General features: G+C 34.0%; 1 protein-coding gene and 1 long non-coding RNA gene across 2 annotated transcripts in view; both read left to right on the forward strand.

Moving 5' to 3' along the window:
- LOC140757016 (uncharacterized) overlaps window positions 1–22728 on the forward strand; it is a 46334-nt gene that overhangs the window by 9077 nt on the left and 14529 nt on the right. Inside the window, exon 2 of the mRNA XM_073092571.1 lies at window positions 21406–21559. Coding sequence (XP_072948672.1) covers window positions 21416–21559 — 144 coding nt within the window. The 5' untranslated portion in view covers window positions 21406–21415. The remainder of the gene's footprint in view (window positions 1–21405; window positions 21560–22728) is intronic.
- LOC140757001 (uncharacterized) lies at window positions 1889–2805 on the forward strand. The gene is made up of 2 exons (XR_012103922.1): window positions 1889–2068; window positions 2477–2805. It is a non-coding gene; the product is annotated as an uncharacterized LOC140757001 (long non-coding RNA).

The following is a 22728-nucleotide window of genomic DNA, read 5'->3' on the forward strand; positions in this document are numbered from 1 at the left end:
TTTGCGCAACGAATTGCTATAGAAATTCAAAGAGGAAATGCTGCCAGCATCTTGGGTACCTTGCCCAAGGACAGCGATGGTGATAATTTTTTATGGTAGTTTTTATGTTTTTATATTTTTGTATTTCTTTTTTTGTATATATGTACATTTTGTAAATAAGTTTCTATTAGTGTATAATTTGATTTTTTTTTAGTTTGTTAGTTGAAATTTTGTACTGTATATAACCCTATTATTATCCAATAAATTATTTTTACTTAAAAAATAATAATTATTGGTAATACTAAGTTTCGATTATTTGAAAGTTAATCGATTATGGTTTCTTCCGAATGGTTTGAAGTCGCAAGCTGTAGCCGTAAATTGCCTAATTATTCTTGTTAATAAATGATATCGTAATTGTACGTTTAGAAGTATTTGACTTTCCAATTACGTGTTATATTTTCATACAAAGTTAGTTCAAAAATTTTATGACATTAGGATGACGTGTATCAAAATGGGCCTATTAAAATGTGACGACTATAAACTACTAAATTAAACGTTTGCCTATATGAGGTACATAAGATTGGAGTCAGTGTAGTGTACGAGTACCGTCAGTATTCGAGTATCACTGGTACTCGAGTATGCGAGTATATGTAAGTACTCGAGTACTGATTCGAGTCTATCTGACTCGGCACATCTCTAATCGAAACAAAGGATTTCGGCACTTTTTAAGTCCGACGTCGATATGTCAAGGAAAAAATATCGATCATCGGTAAAATTTTCAAAATATTTGGCGGTCTTAAAATAATGATGAAAAGTACTATACGTCATATTATTATGTTCTTTATTTAGTTAAAGTTTTTTTTACTAAATTAATGTATCAGGAAAATACTATTTCCTACAAATGATAATAGATGGCGTTAGTAAAATGTTGTCAGAATCACGCTAACGACATGATACTGTAGAGTGTATAAGACCTCTGAGAACAACTGTATTTTGTGACTGGTTCTTACACTTCTGATATAATTAAAGTATTTTTGAATGAGGTACTCTTACTAGTACCTTAATATTATAGCCGCGGTATTACTAAGTTAATACTAAAATAACTAGGACTAGGGTTTCTTATGGTTTTGGGCTAGAGGTGCGCAAAATATATCACTAAAGTGAAAAGAGCGAGATATATCTTTTGAACTCAGTGATATATATCACTCTTTTAGCTCACTAGCTCACTTTAGCTCAGTAACTCTGTAACGATATAAGCGACATTTTATATCAGTATTTCAGAGAATCAGATCAAAATGTTTTGACAACATTTTTGATTCCTAAAATTAATACAAAACTGGCAAGAAATTATATATGAATTTCACAGCCAACACTATTTGTATATCCCTGTTTTCATATTCTTAGCAAAGAAAAAAGATTTTAATTTAATGTTTAATAGGTAATGATGCATTTGACTCAAATCAGACTCTCTCAGTCAGTCGCTCATTTGACTCATAACTCGCTCGCGAGCGAATGACTCCGAGTGAGTGATGAGTGTGACGCGGATATAAAGATATAATTCAAAATCGTTGGAGTTGATGAGTGATTAGCTCTTTGGTGAAGATATATATCTTTTATATTACTCACTCGCGAGCTACTCAATTCTATTTTGGGCTTAAAAGTTCGCGACTGGGATTGCTCAATCTAGTTCGCACGTTTAACACGCTTTTTGAGGCTTCACAACTTTACTTGACGAAGAATCACTTTCATTTGAACGAATTGAATGGATTGGTTTCAATCAAATATTCTAATGAATGGAATGAGTTGATAATAAAGAGGCATTCGTTCACCCACTCTGTCTCCAAGTGTGAACGACACACAGACCTATATCTAAATAGATCCCGCATGTGTACGTATTAGCGTAGTTAAAACTCGGGTTAAAGGAGGTGGATTCAACTCACTTCGATGAAATGTCATTTAGTCCGAAAGTAACATTTGTTGTCATCGGATGTCAATTGACAGCAATAAACATGCCGAATTGCGCTATAATAAATTGTGTAAATTCTACAAGTAAAAGTAGCCGCGATAAAGAAAATATTTCCTTTCATACGTAAGTAACGTTTTTCTTAAAATATGTATTATTTATTTTATAATTAATTATTTAAAATTTGTTGTGGTTTCACAATGACACTTAGTTCCTGGTGTGTTTTATCAAATTTTTAATCCATTGCAAATTTTGGTTACAAAGTTGTAAAGCTTCTGTATTAAAACACGCAATGAAAAGTAAAACGATCGATATTTCATCTTGTTGCTTAAAGATGATTGTCATTGGTTATTTCAAAATGAGTACCTGCCATACCTGGGGTTGTACATGCCAGTTTCTTGTTATCGATTATTTAATCGATTTTCGAAATGGATGAATAATAATGTTGTCTTAATAAATATTTTGTAACATTTTTTTATTCTAATCATGTTAATGTTTTTTGTTCTTTTTTAATATTTACCATTAAATTTACAGGTTTCCATTGCGATTGCGAGTGCGCCTACGCACCATCGCCATAATCAAATAACGATATGTTTACAACTTTCTATGAGAATTATGTATATAAAACAGTGTAAGCTTAATGTAGCAAGTGTTTTTATTTATCATTTAATGTATTTGTTCTTATGTTGAAAAATGAAGCAATATTAGTTTTTCTAGGTCTATTATCCATTTATAATACGGCATATACATGGGGTCTACTGAAGTCGAAGGACTTCAGTTGGCCCCATGCTGAGACTATTTTAACACCAGAATTTAATAAATGTTTAAGCAATATTTATTTTGTTTTAAATTATTTTTCCGTAGACATCTTGTTTTATTTTATTGACTAAATTTATGGACGACACGGTAGATTTTGATAATGATGATTCGGCGACTTTTTTACCAAAAAATTCGCAGAGCACTAGTAAAATAAATCTAGACGATCGATTTCTCGAAAATCTATCTTCGATTTTTCGATTTCAAAATCAAATCGATTTTGAAATCGAAAAATTGCATCGATCGATCATAGCATCGATTATAGCAGAACCGAATCGACTTTTGAAACGATTTTCTCTCTGACGGAGAATTAACAATGCACATCTCTAAATCTTTCTTGACAAGTGTCAGCAGTGTTGGCAACCGTACGATAATTATCGTACATGTACGATAATTTGATACCACCGTACGATGTACGATAGCGAGTCATTATCGTACGCAAATGTACGATAATTGGCTACTTGAAACTTTTTGGGAAACTGTTTTAATGAATTCATAAACGTATTATATATATGCCTGTAATTGATAATTTTTTCGAAAAAAGGGCGATTTATTAATAAAAAATATATTTTTATTACCGTATCTGCTGAAAAATTATCGTACATTTCATAAGAACGCGTGCATCGCGCCTAATGATGTGCCGAGTCGGCCATTTTTGGTATTGACTCCAAAGTACTCGAGTACAACAATAAACAAACAACAATAGCACGGAAGAGCAAAAAAAAAAAAAAAAACAAAAAAAAAAAAAAAACGCCACCTCCAGTCGACCTGACTCGGCACATCTCTACTCGCGCCCGCGTTCTTATGAAATGTACGATAATTTTTCGGCAGATACGATAATTTTACGCCCCTGGTACGATCAACGCCATCTCCCAGGTTGCCAACACTGAGTGTCAGTCGATCGGATAAAAGTGGCACGCTTGGTTTTCATACAAATGAAGGTACATGTGTCATCTATTTAGATATAGGTCTGTGGAACGACACTAAAAGACAGTATTTTCTTTTCATTCAGTAACGTGACATTAATGGAAACTTTTGAAGTTATTTCCATTAACGAAACGTCAACGTTAATTTCCGTTTAGAGGTGAGATATACTATAGTCTAATTCATAATTAGGTGTCCAAAATGTAAACAAAGAAATGTCACTGTCAAAATTAACAAGAAACACAAACTTTAACAAACTCAACAAAAAACGAAAATTTAACAAATATACACAATTTAACAAACGCATTATGTAAACGAGAAAACATTAGAGTTTGATCACAATCACGTAAATGAATAATATCAGTTACGAAACTAAAAATGACAGCACAAGAAATGTCTTGGATTCCGATTGTGTTACCATTATCACATTTTAATTTTCTACCATAAACTTTGTTTTTTATTATTATTACAGTATGAAACGAAATTGAGGTGATATAAATATTAGAAAATGTGAATTAATCTTAATTTATTTAGATTATTATCTTATTATTGTTGTATTACTTAAATATCGACAAAAATAAAAACTACCATTTCTAATGTATTTTCTTGATAGGTCAACACCTTTGTTTACATTTTGGACACCTAATTATGAATCAGAGTATAGGTAAAATGCGTAGGTAGTGCGTACTGAGACTTAGAAGTACGCGTCCGCCTAAAGACTTATTCCAAAAACTAGGTCCACGAGTATTTAGGCGTCTCTAGTTTGATGACGTTTCCATAACTAGTAGAGATGGGTTGTACTAGGTAAATTTGGGACTAGGTATGCCTGTTCCTAGTATTTAAAAATACGTGATCCAGAAACGTGTTCCTCCTAGTCCCATAAAGTCTCATTAGCTAGTACACTTTGGTGTGGACTAGGTATTTATTCTTGGACTAGGAAGCTAGTTCGTTCATTTATTTATTTATTCTTCATATATCTAAAATATGGTATAAAGGCGGACTTAATGCTTCATGCCTTGCATCAATACGTAAGGGCGGTAAGGGTTGCACGCGCACTCATTAGTAAGAATGAATTGTAATCTTGCCTTCATACTTTATACAGGCTTGGAGTACATTTACTTCGTATTTTTATGTTCTTTTTTAGTGAAAGTTTTTTTACTAAATAAATGTAACAGGAAAATACTATTTCCTACAAATGTTAATAGATGGCGTTAGTAAAATGTTGTCAGAATCACGCTAACGACATGTTACTGTAGAGTATATAAGACCTCTGAGAACAACTGTAACAGTGTCAGTGGTTCGTACCGCTACTAATATCAAGAAACTATTTTTGAATGAGGTACTCTTACTAGTACCTTAGTATTATAGCGGTATTACTAAATTAATTAGGGTTTCTTATTATAGTCGTGGGCTTAATACTTTATCCACTTTCATCATAAATAGAAATATTTATTAGTCGTGGGTCGGTATGATATCTGGCAATATCATAACGCGGTATCGGTATTGGTACCAATACCATGTTTTGAAACTAGGTACCATTTTCAATACCTAGGTATTGGTCGGTATTTGAAATCTTAATAAACCTATGTTTGTTGATATTAAAATAACGCTGTATAAAAGTAAACTCTTTGGTTATTGCGATTCAACTTAAATATACCTACTAATTTATGCTTAAATATAATATATATAAATTTATTTTGTTTTTTACTAAATACATATAAAGTTTATATTGTTTAAAAAAATGTATATAGAACTTTCATCTTCTTTAAGTGCGACTTGAGGTTTCCTGTCGATGCTTTGTAACTGTATATGTTACCAGTTACCACACAGTGTACATCTAGCTGTTTTAGCCACATTCTCTGTTTTCACAAACATCTCCCACATCGCATATAGCTATAGTATAGTATAGGCAAACATTATGTTGCCATATAAATAAAAAAATGTTAAGGGTGAACAACCCTTATCACTTAGGGGTACGAAAAATAGATAGTAGCCGGTTCTCAGACCTACTGAATATGCATATAAAATTTGGTGAATATCGGTAAAGCCGTTTCGGAGGAGTATGGTAACACGAGAATTTTATATATAAGATTTACATGTAACTTATCAGTTATTGCACTAATCACTTAAAGTTATTATTATATTAGAAACTTAAAAAAACTAATAAAACAAATTTTAACTACAAACATTAAGTACCTAATCAGACGAATAAAATTATATTCATGCGCAAGCAGTGCAAGGAAATTTTACAAGCGAAAAAGTCAAATTCAAATGAAACTTAAAATATTACTGTTACTATTAAATTTTAGTTCCAAACGTAGTATAATTCAATCAAAAAATTATTTTATTTTCATGTAGATAAGAGTCAAAATATTATGTTATTATCACACATTACGTTTCCACGAAGGAATCGCAGCTCGACGACAAGACCTTATTGCTAACAAGTTAAAGGTGAAAATTGTAGTAGGAAAACAGCATCAGGGTTGCGTCGCATAACATATCGGTACCACAATTTCGGCCAATCAGCGTCGTGAATATCGTGCCGTGATTGGTACTTGGTACAGCTCGGTACAAGTTATCACATACCAGCCAATACTGTCAATACCATGTTTCCCAAAATACATAGTTATTACAATTCTCAATACCGTGTTTTCGGTACTGCATTGATAACTATGTATTAAAAACTGTGTATGGTTTGCACCGACCAAGTCTAGTATTTATGAATGAGGTACTCTTTCTAGTACTTTGTAATATTAAGGATAGCGACTGGCGATTCTTTCCGAGAAAGAGGTGCTCCACCACTTGGCAGGCGAGACCAACCGCGGGCGATGCACTGTCGGGGTCTTTCTCGATATCGAAATGGTCTTCGACCGTATATGGCATGCTGGCCTCGTCTTCAAATTATTAGATACACCGGTGTCGGCGCTATTGTGTAGGCTAGTAGCGTCATTTCTAGATGGGCGGCAGTTCTTTGTGTCGGTAGAGGACTCCAGTTGCGTTCCTTTGGAGATCCCGGAGTCCTCTACGCAGCGCCGAGGGCGGCCACCGAGGGTTTTAGTGCGGTAAGAATCCCACATAACTCCGTGACGCTCCCACGGCATAGGTGGTTGAAGGTTTCCCCCTCAAACAAAAAAAAAAAAAAAAAAGAGGGTTATGAATCCGACCCCCGCCCAATTCGTGCAGGAGTCGCCGCTCCTGTACTCCCTCTATACAAACGACATCCCCACTCTAGAGGGCCACCTCAATGATCGATTATTTTGTATTAAATAATAAAATTTTCTTATTCTAATAATAAATGTAAGATTTTTATATTACCAATTTATCAGATTAAAAATCAAATAAAATTATATGAATAAAAAATAACCAAATAAAACTAAAAATCAAAGGATCAAATTTCAAATTCAAATTTTAAATTATTAGGAAACATTACATATATTACATTATTAATAAGTTTTGTGGTTTGACGTTTTACATAGGATTGGTTAGGTTTAATTAGAGATGGCCGTTTTTATAAAAATGTGTCGAATAAACGATCATAGAACACGATGCCGGCATCCGATGCCGCTATATTGTAAAACGGATGCCAACAAAATTCGAAGCAAACATCACCGAGTGCGAGCGCGACAGTTGACTAGCGATGCGCGATTGTTAATAAAAACAATCGAATTATTCGATTGTTATTGTGTTCGATTGTATTCGAATAACTATCGAACAATCGAAATTGTTCGATTCTTGGTCGATTGTTCGATTGTTGGTCGATTGTGGGTCGATTGTTCGATTGTTGGTCGATTGTTCGATTGTGGGTCGTTTATTCGATTGTTTAGTATACGCAAAGCTAGTAGCAGCGCAGTGGATCCTAATTTTTTTGCTTAAAAATCTTGACTTGGTAAATAATATACCTTTTAATCACACATTTTAATCTTTACACATTTTTTATAAGTCAATCAGTTTATTGATTTGTCAATGAACAAGAATTGTGATGTCAGCGGTGCTGACGTCACGTCTTTTAAAAATACTAGGGACGGTGTATCTTCGTCAGATATTATTTTAATTCGAATTCGCTAAATTACGTTACTATCGTAATAAAATGCAGTGAACAGTATACTTGTATAAAAAAATATAATTGCGATATTTGATATTGACGAATGCAGCACGTCCTTGAAAGACAATTGTTCGTTTTCTACTAAAAAAATAGACACACGCCCCCACCGCGCTCGCTCCTTGCGCTTCCTTGCGCGAATGTCGATTTTATTCGTACCTTGATTGTTATTCGCACGTCGATTGTTATTTTATTTATTTTATTGTGTAAAGCATTTAGTACAATAGGTCAATAAGAATACATAAAGTTCAATTAAATGCTATCTTTACAGGTGTTACACACGTCAATATTCGTACGACGATTGTTATTCGAACGTCGATTGTCATTCGAATGTCGATTGTTATTCGTACGTCAATTGTTAGTCGTACGTCGATTGTTATTCGAACGGCGATTTTTATTCGTACGTCGATTGTTATTCGTACGTCGATTGTCATTCGAACGTTGATTGTTATCCGTACGTCTATTGTTACTTGTTTTTTTTTAAATAAATCGACAATCGATTGTTTTTTTTAACTACGAATAAATCGACAATCGATTGTTGATTCCGTCGATTGTTGATTTATTCGATAGGTTTTTTTTTACATCAATTGCCCATTAGTAATATAAGGGTACTAGAAAGAGTACCTCTTTCAAAAATATATTGTAAAAATAGGTATTCAATAATATCAATCAGTTAATGACAGCTGTTCTCAGAGGTCTTATACATTCTACAGTAACATGTCGTTAGCGTGATTCTGAGGACATTTTACTAACACCATCTACTATCATTTGTAGGAAATTGTATTTTCCTGTTACATCTACTTAATAAAAAATAATATTAAACTAATAAAGATAAAGATCAATAATATCACGTTAATGTATTTTTCTCGGTAAATATTACACACTTGCTTAATATTTTACAATCTACTTTAACAGTCCTCAAGCGCCATCTATTGTTATGTTTGGAAATTAATATTTAGAAAGCTGTTTTTCTTCAGTTAGTGTAAAAATAATGATCATAATAACTGTTTATAAAATTACTTTTGCTAGGTAGGTTTTTAAGGCATAAGGCTGAGACCGCACTGCGATTAAACGCAGACTGAATAAAAAAAGCTGAAAACGCCAAAACGCATACGAACACGCACTGCGGTTTTCTTTTGGCTTAATTTTATTTCAGTCTAATCATAGATTTCAGGCGAACAGCACGTGTTGTGGGGTTAGAGACTGAATAAAAAACCAATGATATTTAAAACTATAGATATGTTACCTGCCCACAAAACAACACAAATAAGTGTTACACTAAACACACAAATACACGTTTTTCTTTTTGCTTACCCCAAAGTAACTCATTCATTCATACGTAAATATGTACGTAAATTTTGCTTCTCTATTACTACTTGTGGAAGGAATACGTTATCTCTATTTTGTCAGTTACGTAATTATAGCGGACCAAGCACGAAAAACAATCAAGATATAATGATTTCACCTCATCTACTTGTGAAATGTGATTCCATGAATCTTGGGTATTTTTTTGCATAATTTGTACATTTAAGCATTGCCCAAGAAGGCATTTTGAGGCTTAGAAGACTAAAATAATGACGTTAAACGTATACAGTGACATACATACGTGTCAGTTACTACGCCGCCGCTAGAGCGGCTGGAGTCGATTCACTCCAATTGGTGTATTTTGTATATTTCATGTTTTACCCACTAGTAACATATCTTTAGTTTATATCAATGCCCCACCATACAATTACTATGGGAGACAAAAAACCGCGCTTTAAACAAGCCGCGGTCAAAATGTAACAATAAATCAGTCGACTGAAAAAGTCACTAGTGCGTGCACTTGTATAGAAAGCAATATGTTTTATATTTTAGCGGTTTCAGTCTTGCGGTTAAACGCGTGCGTTTAATCGCAGTGCGGTCTCAGCCTAAATGTGACTTATTGATACTTATATCCACAAAATAAGAAAATACTTTAAATTCTAAATTATGTCTATATCTGTAGAATTAAACATGAAAACAATGGATTATTATTGGAATTATAATTTTTACGGTGTTAGATTTTTGATGACTCTAAAATCGGTTTGTTTACATGATTTCTCTTCGCACCGTGGCGAAGGCATAGTAATAGGAATACTAAATCTAATTATTATGTACTTAATAGTTGGGTATGGTAAGGCTAAAGCAAGCAAAATAACCATAATTCTAAGTAGGGATGTTAAAAAATAATCGATTTTTATTTTAATCGACTATTATTTTCTAATAATCGATTTTTATATTAACATTAATCGATTTTTAATAAATCGATTATATAAATTACGTGTTTAAATCGATTTTAAGAAACAGAATTTCAGATTTTCAGAAAACGAAATATAAAGCTCGTATCTATGCGACGGATGAAAAAATCTTGCAGCAAATTTCAATTTTATAGACAGCGCCATCTATGCGTTGAATGAAAAATCTCGATTTAAGTTCATACGTATAATAGTGGTCAGAGTGTAATAGGCCCATTTTTACACATAATTATTATTTTATTGTTTAAACTTGAAGATTAAGAAAAGATTTGTATTTTAGTTTAGTTTTTGAGACAACATGGTCGTTTTGTTTTTGTTTTTGTTTGTGTCTGTTTTAATTATTTTATTTTAATACTAGTCAAGTGTAAAATAGGTCTGGACATTTGTGACAATAATTATTATTTTATTGTTTAAACTTGAAGATTAACGATACATTTGTATTATAATTTAGTTTTTGAGACAACATGGTCGTTTTTTTTTTGTTTGCGTTTGTATTTGTGTCTGTTTTAAGTATTTTATTTTAATACTAGTTAAGTGTAAAATAGGTCTGGACATTTGTGACAATAATTATTATTTTATTGTATTGTATTACTTGAAGATTATCGAAACATTTGTATTATAATTTAGTTTTTGAGACAACATGGTCGTTTTTTTTGTTTGTGTTTGTGTTTGTGTCTGTTTTAAGTATTTTATTTTAATACTAGTCAAGTGTAAAATAGGTCTGGACATTTGTGACAATAATTATTATTTTATTGTATTGTATTACTTGAAGATTAACGAAACATTTGTATTATAATTTAGTTTTTGAGACAACATGGCCGTTTTGTTTTTGTTTTTGTTTGTGTCTGTTTTAAGTATTTTATTTTAATACTAGTTAAGTGTAAAATAGGTCTGGACATTTGTGACAATAATTATTATTTTATTGTATTGTATTACTTGAAGATTATCGAAACATTTGTATTATAATTTAGTTTTTGAGACAACATGGTCGTTTTTTTTGTTTGTGTTTGTGTTTGTGTCTGTTTTAAGTATTTTATTTTAATACTAGTCAAGTGTAAAATAGGTCTGGACATTTGTGACAATAATTATTATTTTATTGTATTGTATTACTTGAAGATTAACGAAACATTTGTATTATAATTTAGTTTTTGAGACAACATGGCCGTTTTGTTTTTGTTTTTGTTTGTGTCTGTTTTAAGTATTTTATTTTAATACTAGTCAAGTGTAAAATAGGTCTGGACATTTGTGACAATAATTATTATTTTATTGTATTGTATTACTTGAAGATTAACGAAACATTTGTATTATAATTTAGTTTTTGAGACAACATGGCCGTTTTGTTTTTGTTTTTGTTTGTGTCTGTTTTAAGTATTTTATTTTAAAACTAGTCAAATGTACAATAGGGCTGGATATTTTATGGCAATTTTGTTTTTATTTAATTTATATTTTAGGTTTTTAGACAATACTTTTGTCATTTTGTTGGGATGCCTATCATTTTAATTTTATTATAATAATAAAAATAGTTTAATAGTACATAAATTGGTATCAATAATGCTTTATGGTTTCCTAATTCCTTACCTTGTTTCTTATTGGAATATGAAAAATTTTTTAACAAAAAATATACGACTTCTATGTCACTACAAAGTAATAAATAATTGAAATAAATGTTGGTTTAGTACATATTTCTGAAGTCGGCGCTCATATTAGACACGCTGTTTACATCGTTATCTAACTAAATATATTGATAATTTTTTTCACCCTTTTTAGTGATGACATACTAACATTTATATTAATACAATATAAAATTGCAAAAACGTGATCATGAATGAAGGTAAGGTCTGAATTTACATTTATTGGAACCGCCCGCTCGCAGGGCGCTGCCGCGCCCTGCTCGCTTAGTTTTATATTATCTTATATGTTCCAACCTAACCTAACTAAATAGTCAATGATGAACTGACTTTGCAATTCCATTCGAACCTACACCAAATATCTTCAAACACAACTCAATTATTCCCATCGGTTGAGGAGTTACATATTTTGTCTCCGAGCCACATTATCAGACCCTTAAATAGTCAATGATGAACTGACTTTGCAATTTCATTAAAACCTACACCAAATATCTTCAAACACAACTCAATTATTCCCATCGGTTGAGGAGTTACATATTTCGTCTCCGAGCCACATTATCAGACCCTTAAATAGTCAATGATAAACTGGCTTTGTAATTAACAAATTATTAGATTAAAAATCAAATAAAAATTATATGAATAAAAATAATGTGTTATAAAATACTTTCGCCAGTGGGTCTTAGGTGTTTACAGATGGCACCGTTTTTATTTAATCAACTTATACGTATGAACTTAATTCGAGATTTTTCATACGTTGCATAGATACGAACTGTTTCTAAAAATCGATTTAAACACGTAATTTATATAATCGATTTATAAAAAATCGATTAATATTACTATAAAAATCGATAATAAAAATCGATTACAAGAAAATGATAATCGATTTATAAAAATCGATTATAACAGCCGTAGCCACTTACTATCAGGATAATCTATATATCTAATATAATCGATTTATAAAAATCGATTATAAGAAAATGATAATCGATTTATAAAAATCGATTATAAGAAAATGATAATCGATTTATAAAAATCGATTATTTTTTAACATCTCGAGACGCGATGCGAAAGAAATGCAATATTGTACTGTAACCCTGATAACTTCATCACGATCACGTTACTTAGTAACGCATTTAAAAAAATCACTACTTGTATTTGACTTGTAACTAGTGATTCGCTTTTTTTTTATAATATAAGGGGAGCAGACGAGCATGCAGTCCACCTGATGGTAAGTGGCTACTGCCGCCCATGGACATCTGTAATCAACCCCAGATAGGATTAGATATTCCTACCTGAGGTCGGCCACAGATGCGCCGCTACACCTGAGGACTAAGCTGGAACGCCTCGGAAAAGTATGTCTCCCTTACCACACCCTTCAAACCGGAACACAGCAGCGCCTAACACGGCTGTTATTAGGTAGAAATAGGTGTGGCGGTGGTGCCGCCGGAGTCGAACCATAAAAGGTTCTACCACCTTCCAAAGATTCGCTTACTTGCTGCGTAGCTATAGTCTGGTTCATAATTATAGTCGTCACAATCTAATAGGCCCATTTTGACACATGCCATCGTTAGGCTGTAAGCATGTGATATACAAATCACTAACCAAAGAAACCTATTTTTACGACAAATTGATTACGACCCCACATCGTATTGTATAGATTACTTAATATTTTGTAAACAGAGTATTTATTTAATAGTTTTCTAAATCATTTAAATATTTAATAAAAAGGAGAAAAGTATATAAATTCTAGTGTAATTTAAAAAATAATCATCTTTAGAAGATTAAATAAAGCATCACTCGTAAAGTGTAATTTTTTTTGTTTTATCATTCACTAAGAAACAAAGTCTTGGTTATTTTATTGTTCTTATGATGAAAAAGGTATAAATAATGAATTATTGGTAATTCTAAGTTTCGATTACTTGAAAAATAATCGATTATGGTTTCTTACGAATGGTTTGAAGCCGCAAGCTCTAGCCGTCACGTGGTCGTAAATTCCCTACTAAAAAGTTAGTGTAAAACATTAATGACATTAGCATGGCATGTGTCAAAATGGGCCTATTAAATTGTGACGACTTTAGCTGTCCAACATGTAAACAAAGAAATGTCATTGTCAAAATACGATTACAGGTATTTTAAACCTTAACAAAATAACAATAAACAAAAACGTTAACAAACTCAACAAAAAACAAAAACTTTAAGATCTACACACAATTTAACAAAAGCGTGATGAAAACGAGAAAACACTCGAGTTAGATCACGATCACGAAAATGAATAACATCAGTTAAAAAAATATTTTTGATGGCAAATAAATTTCTATAATCATAAAAATGGCGGCACAAAATATGTTTGGATCCCGATTGTGTTGCCATTATCACATTTTAATTTTCTACCATAAACCTTGTTTTATTATTATTACTGTATGGAACGAAATTGAATTAATATAAATATTAGAAAATATGAATTGATCTTAATTTATTCAGATTATTAATTTATTGGCAAGGCAGTGATACCCTAGTGGTTAAGAAACTCGGCCTCTCAATCGAGGGGTCCGAGGTTCAAATCCCAGGCACGCACCTCTGGTTTTTCAAAGTTATGTGCGTATTAGAAATTAATTATCACTTGCTAAACGGTGAAGGAAAACATCGTGAGGAAACCTGCATACCAGAGAGATTTATAAAAAAATCTCAAAGGTATGTGAAGTCTACCAATACGCACTTGGCCAGCGCGGTGGACTATGGCTTAATCCTTCTCATTCTGAGAGGAGACCCGTGCCCAGCAGTGGGACAGTAATGGTTTGATGACGATGACGATTAATTTATTATCGTTGTATTACTTTAATGTCGTTAAAAATAAGAAACCACCATTTGAAAAGTATTTTCTTGATAGATCAACACCTTTGTTTACATTTTGGACATCTAATTATGAATCGGACTATAGTTATAATAACTAGTGACGTGAAATAACGCCCACGTCTAACTAAACTTCTAATATTTAATAAGTACAATTATTATAACTATAATTAGTAATACGAGATATAGTTGAGACTTTTTAAGAACTGTTTTTTCTTATTCATTTCCGTTGGTAATATTAATAAGTAATATTTACTCTTTAAAAATTACTTTTTAAGAAAGAAAAAATACTTTTACATAATATTATGTAATTTGCAATATTCTTTCTAGTTTAATATTATCTTATATATAAAATTCTCGTGTCACAATGTTAGTTACCGTACTCCTCCGAAACGTCTTTACCGATGTTTACCAAATTTTATATGCATATTCAGTAGGTCTGAGAATCGGCTACTATTTTTCATGCCCCTAAGTCAGGGGTTCCCGAAGTGTGCGCCGCGGCGCCCTGGTGCGCCGTAGAAAGTAAAGAGGGGCGCCGTGAGTCGATCCGCTAATTATTTGACACCACAAATATTGGCGTTTTGATTCACATTGATTTGACTGAATAAATATCGTATTTAATTTTTGTTTTTTCTCAAGTATTTCTTGTTGTTTTCCGTTTAAAGTCTTTTAAAATAACATAAGTATGGTACAATTTTATATAGTGCTGTTTAAATTTTCGTTTCGATCAACCTAACGTAACTACTATTATTGTAGGTACCTATTTCTTTCGACTGTCTTCATCTAATAGTTAGCTAGAATAGGGCGCCGTGAAAAAATATCGAACTTGTAACTGCGCCGCGGGTTACAAAAGATTGGGAACCCCTGCCCTAAGTGATAAGGGTTGTTCACCTTTATTTTTATTTATATGGCAACACAACGTTTACCGGGGTAGCTAGTTGTTTATATAATAGATGTATCAGGAAATGCTATTTCGTATAAAATTTAATAGATGGCGTTAGTAAAATGTCGTCAGAATCACGCTAACGACATGTTACTGTAAATTGTATAAGACTCTGAGAGCAGATGCTAATCATTATGTGTACAATGATACACATAGACTTCTGATGTTATTTTTGCATAAGGTACTCATTCCAATAAGTACCTTAGTATTATGGTGTAGCGATGGGCGATGGGTCGTTGTACTCGTTCATCGTAGGGACGTAGGGCTAGTACCCTTAGTACGAGTTTTCAAAACATCCCACAATTTTACGTTACGTTTACTCAATCTATTATTCTGTTCCGTTTGCTTCAGTAGACTGAATAAACGTAACAATAAGTAAGTGCTCAAGTGACGATGAACTTTTTGCCTCCCTCACGTGTTCGCAAAAAAGAGAGACAAAACATAAAGCGCCATTTTGTCAATTTAGACATTTAATGTTACGTTACTGACACTATAGTTCTGATATAATCCGCTAGGGGCGCTGATTGGCATTTGTATGGGCAAATACGTAAACAAATACCAAAACAGTCATATTTGTCAAAACGAGATAGGATAAGAAAATTACGGAGAAATGGTAACATTTCCGTATGTGAAACTACTTACTTCTTTTCTGAGTGAAATGAAGAGAGTAGGATAGGTAAAAGTTATTAAAACGACCATTTAAAAGACCCTAAAAGTAGCAGACAAGAGACAAATCTTTGGTTAGAGATATAGGTTACCGATAAAGGTACTGTTAGTTTTTGCATTATCTACTTGGTGGTGGTAATTCGTATAATAATTAAAATAAATTTTAATTTGGGTTTAAAATACGTAGATCTACGTGAAAAGACGTAGAGTTAGCGACGCTGTCGAGTTAACCTGCTAAATTTGAGGTTGCATCAATATCATTATCGTTGTATTAGTTACTAGCTAGAGCCCGTAATTAATATTCAATCTATCTAATGTTTTGCCTACCAAAGATCGATAATCCTTACCAATATTATCCTTACTAATATTATAAATCCGAAAGTAACTCTGTCTGTCTGTCTGTCTGGTTGTCTCTTCTTCACGCCCAAACTACTGAACCGATTTTAATGAAATTTTGTACAAAGATAGTCTGAGACCCGAGAAAGGACATAGGATAGTTTTTATCCCGGAAATCCCACAGGAACTAGGGATGGTGATCTAAGATCGGAGAATCGATCTTTTGGGCCCAAAACATCGATTATTTTAATCGATATTAGTAAGGATTGAATCGTAAACTATGCATTTGATCAAGTGATGATCTTTAGCAAAGTTGAAGGTAAAAGTAAAGTAAAAAGAAGGTAAAAAGGAATTTTCAGTTTTATGTTATATTATTTTCTTTTAAAAAACGCGGGCGAAGCCGCGGGCAAAAACTAGTTTACAATATGTCTAATTGTTCATACTACCCCTCGGGGCAGCGATTCGACTCATTTATTTTATTTATAAAATGTTAGTATAAACTGTAGTAGGTAGTTTTATATTAGTGTTTAATTGTGTCTAAAAATTGTATTGCATATTATAAATAAAACCTTTAAATACATGATAATTATTTATGGGCCATATCCCTAAATTACGTCACATGATTTTTTTGTCTCCTTTCCCCCTTCTTTGTAACAGTTGGTCATATTTAGTGAGGCCCCTGTGACGTCACATTTCGCAATTTTACATCCAAAAAATATTAAATTTAAACATCAGTTTCCGGTACATTTTTAATTGCATTTAAATTACATACATATAATAAAATTGTTTTACTTTTTGAAATGTGACGTCACAAAATTTGGGACGTCTCCCCACTATTGTCACATAATGTCACAATTCGTTGACTCCTCCCTCTTAACGTGTGACGTAATTTATGGATGATCCCTTATCAGGCATATAATTGTTATATTCACCTACATAAAGATTAGAGCAATGAAAGCCACACATGCTACGGTCACAAAATATAAAGGTACAATCTTTTTATTACTATTATTTTGTTAACGAGGGGGAAACCTTCAAAAGGTATCCGGTGCCGTGGGTGCGACTCGAGGTTATGTGGGACTCTTACCGCACTGAAACCCCCCCGGTGGCCGTCCTTGGCGTTGCGTAGAGGACTCCGGGATCTCAAACGGAACGCAACCCAGTCGGGCTCCGCCCAGATGAGCTTGGCACTCGTCACACCGTCTGGTGCGTAGGACGGTATGCGACCACACATACAGCCGTCCTTCCCGGGACCGCTGGCTGGGCGGTTCGAACTCTTGCCGCCCGCGGAAGCCCCCTTTTAGTCTCCTCTTACGACAGGCAGGGGATACCGTAGCCCTATTCTGGTCGCGAAACTACAGGGACAAAAAATAAAAATACAGGTAGGTACAGTCTTCCGGACGGTTTACCTGCGCAGGTTTGCCTGTATAGGTCAACCGCATCATTAGCGTGTAGGGAGACGTTCCGGTGTAGCGTACAGTGTCCAGATCTTAGGCATACGAAAGTCCCACTGCTGGGCACGGGTCTCCTCTCAGAATGAGAAGGATTAGGCCATAGTTCACCGCGCTGGCCAAGTGCGAATTGGTAGACTTCACATACCTTTGAAAATTTTTGTTTAAGATTTTTCGGGTATGCAGGTTTCCTCACGATCTTTTCCTACACCGTTAAGCTAAAATGATGTTTAATTTCTAATACGGACATGAATTTGAAAACCAAAAGTGCCTGCCTGGGATTTGAACTTCGGACCCCTCGATCAAGAGGCCGAGTTTTTAAAGCACTAGGTTACACAGGTTGAAACCTGCACAGTTGCACAGGTCTTCCTCCCACACACAGTCCGGTGTACCTGCGCAGTAGAGTTGCGCAAAATATATCACTAAAGTGAAAAGAGAGAGATATATCTTTTGAACTCAGTGATATATATCACTCTTTTAGCTCACTAGCTCACTTAAGCTCAGTAGCTCTGTAAAGATATAAGCGACATTTTATATCAGTAGTTCAGAGAATCAGATCAAAATGTTTTGACAACATTTTTGATTCCTATAATTAATACAAAACTGGCAAGAAATTATATATGAATTTCACAGCCAACACTATTTGTATATCCCTGTTTTCATATTCTTAGCAAAGAAAAAAGATTTTAATTTAGTGTTTAATACGTAATGCATTTGACTCAAATCAGACTCTCTTAGTCAGTCGCTCATTCGACTCATCACTCACTCGCGAGCGAGTGACTCCGAGTGAGTGACGAGTGTGATGCGGATATAAAGATATAATTCAAAATCGTCGGAGTTGATGAGTGATTAGCTCTTTGGTGAAGATATATATCTTTTATATCACTCACTCGCGAGCTACTCAATTCTACTGCGCAGGCATACCTGAACAGTTAGACCTCTCTAATGCACCGTAGTATGGCAGGCATAATAATATTATTATATTGACATAATATTAATAATACTAAGACTGCACGAAACTTTACAAACATGTCGATAATAGAAATTATATAATCATAGCGGGTATGTTTATTTGATAATTATAGGGTAACAATAAATTATATTATTGTAGGATATTTCCTTTTCCGAACGTGGAGTGTATCGAGCGTGTTAACGCTTTCTGACAACAACTGAGTGGTAGCCTAGTGGTTAAGAAACACTGCCTCTCAATCGAGGGGTCCGAGGTTCAAAACCCAAGCACGTACCTATGATTTTTCAAAGTTATGTGCATATTATAAACTAATTATCACTTGCTTAAACGGTGAAGGAAAATATCGTGAGGAAACCTGCATGCCTGAGTGATTTAAAGAAAACCTCAAAGGTATGTAAAGTCTACCAATACGTACTTGGTCAGCACTCAGCGCGGTGGACTATGGTCTAATCCTTCTCAGTATGAGAGGAGACTCGTGCTCAGCAGTGGGACAGTAATGGGTTGATGATGGGCGGCAAAACTTAGCATCAGGTGGACTGCATGCTCGTCTGCTACTCCTATATTATAAAAAGTAAGTTGACATTCGAAAGTTGGGTGGGTGACTAATCACATGTGACCACATCCAATTTTGCTCATTTCTTTCCTGATGACTAAGATGACCTTATGTTAGTTAACTACACTGTTCAATCACAAGCAAGCACTGCTTTGCATATTAACATTTAACATACAGAAACTTGATTTTTATGTCAATGATTCACTTTTGATTCACATTTTATCAAAAAAAATTATATTCTGGTATCTATTGTCAAAATATCAACTTTTTGAATGAATAATGAATATATACGGTACTTATATAACAATGAAAAAAAAAGATTAATGTTTTATCTGTCTGTCTATCTGTTTGTTTGTTCCAGCTAATCTCCGAATTGACTGTACCAATTTTAACGAGACTTTCACTAGCAATTAGCTGTTGTTATAAGGAGTAACGATTACTTTGATTTTAGAAAATTATGAACTGTCCACACACACAAACAAAGTATTAAACTTTTAAACGCGGGTGAAACCAACGGCACAGCTCTTATTAAAAATAAAAATAATATTAAAAATAAATATTTAATAGTTATACGGAACCCTCTGCCGCAGTCGACTCGCACTGAGCCTAAAAAAATCGTAGAATGGGAATAGTATTAACACTTACAATTTTTTAGTCATTCTTGTTTATCATAATTATGTGGTTATCTCATTCCTCTATTATTACTGTAATTATCAGCTGTTTACATATAAGACAGATTTGAGTAACGCCGCACGTGTTGACAGTAAGTTGATTTTATTTTATATATTTTATTCGATTACGACAGGAAAGTTATAATTTTAATGTATGGCTTTCCTGTCACACATGTTACGCGGCACGCGTGCCCTTTTATAATATAGGAGTAGCAGACAAGCATGCAGTCCACCTGATGGTTAGTGGCTACTGCCACCTATGGACATCTTTAATCAACTTAAGGATTAAATTCCTATCTGAGTTCGGCCTTATTTATATAGTCCTCAGGGGTAGCGGCGCACCTGAGGCCGATCAGGTAGAAATATATAATCCTATCTGGGGTTGATTATAGATGTCCATAGGCGGCAGTAGCCATTTACCATCAGGTGGTCTGCGTGCTCGTCTGCTACTCCTTTATAACAAAAAAAAAAATGCTCGCTAGCTATTTCTTTGAAATAATAAGCACTATAATAATTATCCGTCTTAGATAATCGGAATTGGCAGCCATTTTAAAACCACAAACGGACCGATTAGTTACATTTATTTTTATCTTTAATAAAACTCACAGTTTGATAAACATTGCATTGATTATGCTCATGGGAGTAGAAACGTAACAGCATTAAGCGGTATTCATTTTTATCCACCTGCTGAGGGTAATGTTTTTCGAGAATATGTCTGTCTCATTGTTTGTCACGCCCTGCAGAACAAACGACTTGACGGATTAACATATGAGGTGTCGTTGGATTCCTCTAAATTGTGGGAGTGAAGTAGGCTTTTTCTGCCTTATAACGGTAGTATTAAACGCTGCTGTGTTTTGGTTTGAAAGTATCTGTTCAGTTGTGGTCTACCTCAGGAATATCTAATCCTATGCGGGTTTGATTACAGATATCCACGGTAGTGAAGGTGGTATGACAGTTTGTGGTTCGACTTCTGCTGTACCACGACCACTCGTATTTCTACCTCATAACAGCAATGTTAAACGCTGTTGTGCTCTGGTTTGAAGGTTAAGGTTTGAAGACATACTTTTCCGAGGCGTTCCAGCTTAGTCCTCAGGAGTAGCGGCGCATCTGTGGTCGACCTCATTAACATCTCCTATCTGGGGATGATTACAAATACAACTGGGGATTACAAATACAACTGGGGATGATTACAATACTGCCGTCCATGGACGGCAGTAGCTTACCGTCAGGTGGTTTGCATGCTCGTCGGCTACTCCTATATTATAAAAAAGCTATTTCAGACAGAAAAAAATGCAGGCAGTCGTATTTGACGGGAAGGCTCTATCGCTGAAGTATGATGACAAGTATCCCATGCCGGTCATCAGCAAAGATGATGATGTGATTGTCAAGGTCGCATACTCTGGTGTTTGTGGCACTGACCTGCACATCATTCAGGTGAGTTCCACTTTCATTTGAAAGTACAACTTATTTCTGCCTTGAAATAAGAACTCCTACACTTATTTCTGTCTTACAACAACAACCGCGATACCTATTTCTATTTTGACCTTAAACCATCCACCGTCATACTTATTGATGTCTCGAAACAACAACTGCCACACCTATTTCTTCTTTAAAGGAAAAACTTTCACATTAATTTGAAAAGGTACAATCTTTTCCATTTCTGCCTTAAAATAAGAACTGCTACACCTATTTCTGTCTTACAACAACAACCGCCATACCTATTTCTATTTCGACCTTAAAGACTCAACCGTCATAGTTATTTATGTCTCAAAACAACAACTGTCACACCTATTTCTTCTTTAAAGGAAGAACTGTTACACCTATTTCTGACTTACAGCAACAACCGCCATAACTATATCTATTTCGACCCTAAAACATCAACCGCCATGAAACCCATTTTTACCTTGAAACAACAACTGCCATACCTATATGTTTCTTCTTTAAGGAGCAACCCTCACAACTTTTTTATTTCTATCGTAAAATAACAACCACTTTACCTATATCATTTTTTTCTGACTGAACTGACCGCCAAACTTACTTCTGACTTACGGCAGCAACATCTTTTTGCAATATTCTCAATATAGTTTCATCTTCACCATCATCATCAACCAATTATTGTCTCACTGCCGGGCACGGGTCTCCTCTCAGAATGAGAAGGATTATGCCATAGTCCACCGCGCTGGGCAAGTGCGTATTGGTAGACTTCCCATACCTTTGTGGTTTTTTTAATCACTCTAGTGTGCAGGTTTTCTCATAATGTTTTCCTTTACCAATTGTATCAGCATACCATATCCGTGAGTCACTCTGTGGGCTCAGCGCCGTGGTGCAACACACCATGGCATCAATGCTGAGTGAGTGCCTTTTTTATTTTTATTTCATTTTTATTTAGGAAACATACAATACAACTTGATACTTAAAGGTAGGTTATAAAACTAGTTCACAAATCAGTAAAGTTTCCACTTTTCCGTATGCAATGTATACATACAAGCATAGGGGTATGCAGGAATCATCTATTTAACTGTTGTATTTTCTTCTTTTTCTATTCGTTTGTGTTGCTATGTTATGTATCTTAAGTTTTCGATTTACCCATATCCCACTATTTT

Source organism: Epargyreus clarus, unplaced genomic scaffold (genome assembly GCF_041222505.1).
Source record: "Epargyreus clarus isolate Ecla_fem2 unplaced genomic scaffold, WU_Ecla_fem_2.2 ptg000036l, whole genome shotgun sequence".
Classification (NCBI taxonomy): domain Eukaryota; kingdom Metazoa; phylum Arthropoda; class Insecta; order Lepidoptera; family Hesperiidae; genus Epargyreus; species Epargyreus clarus.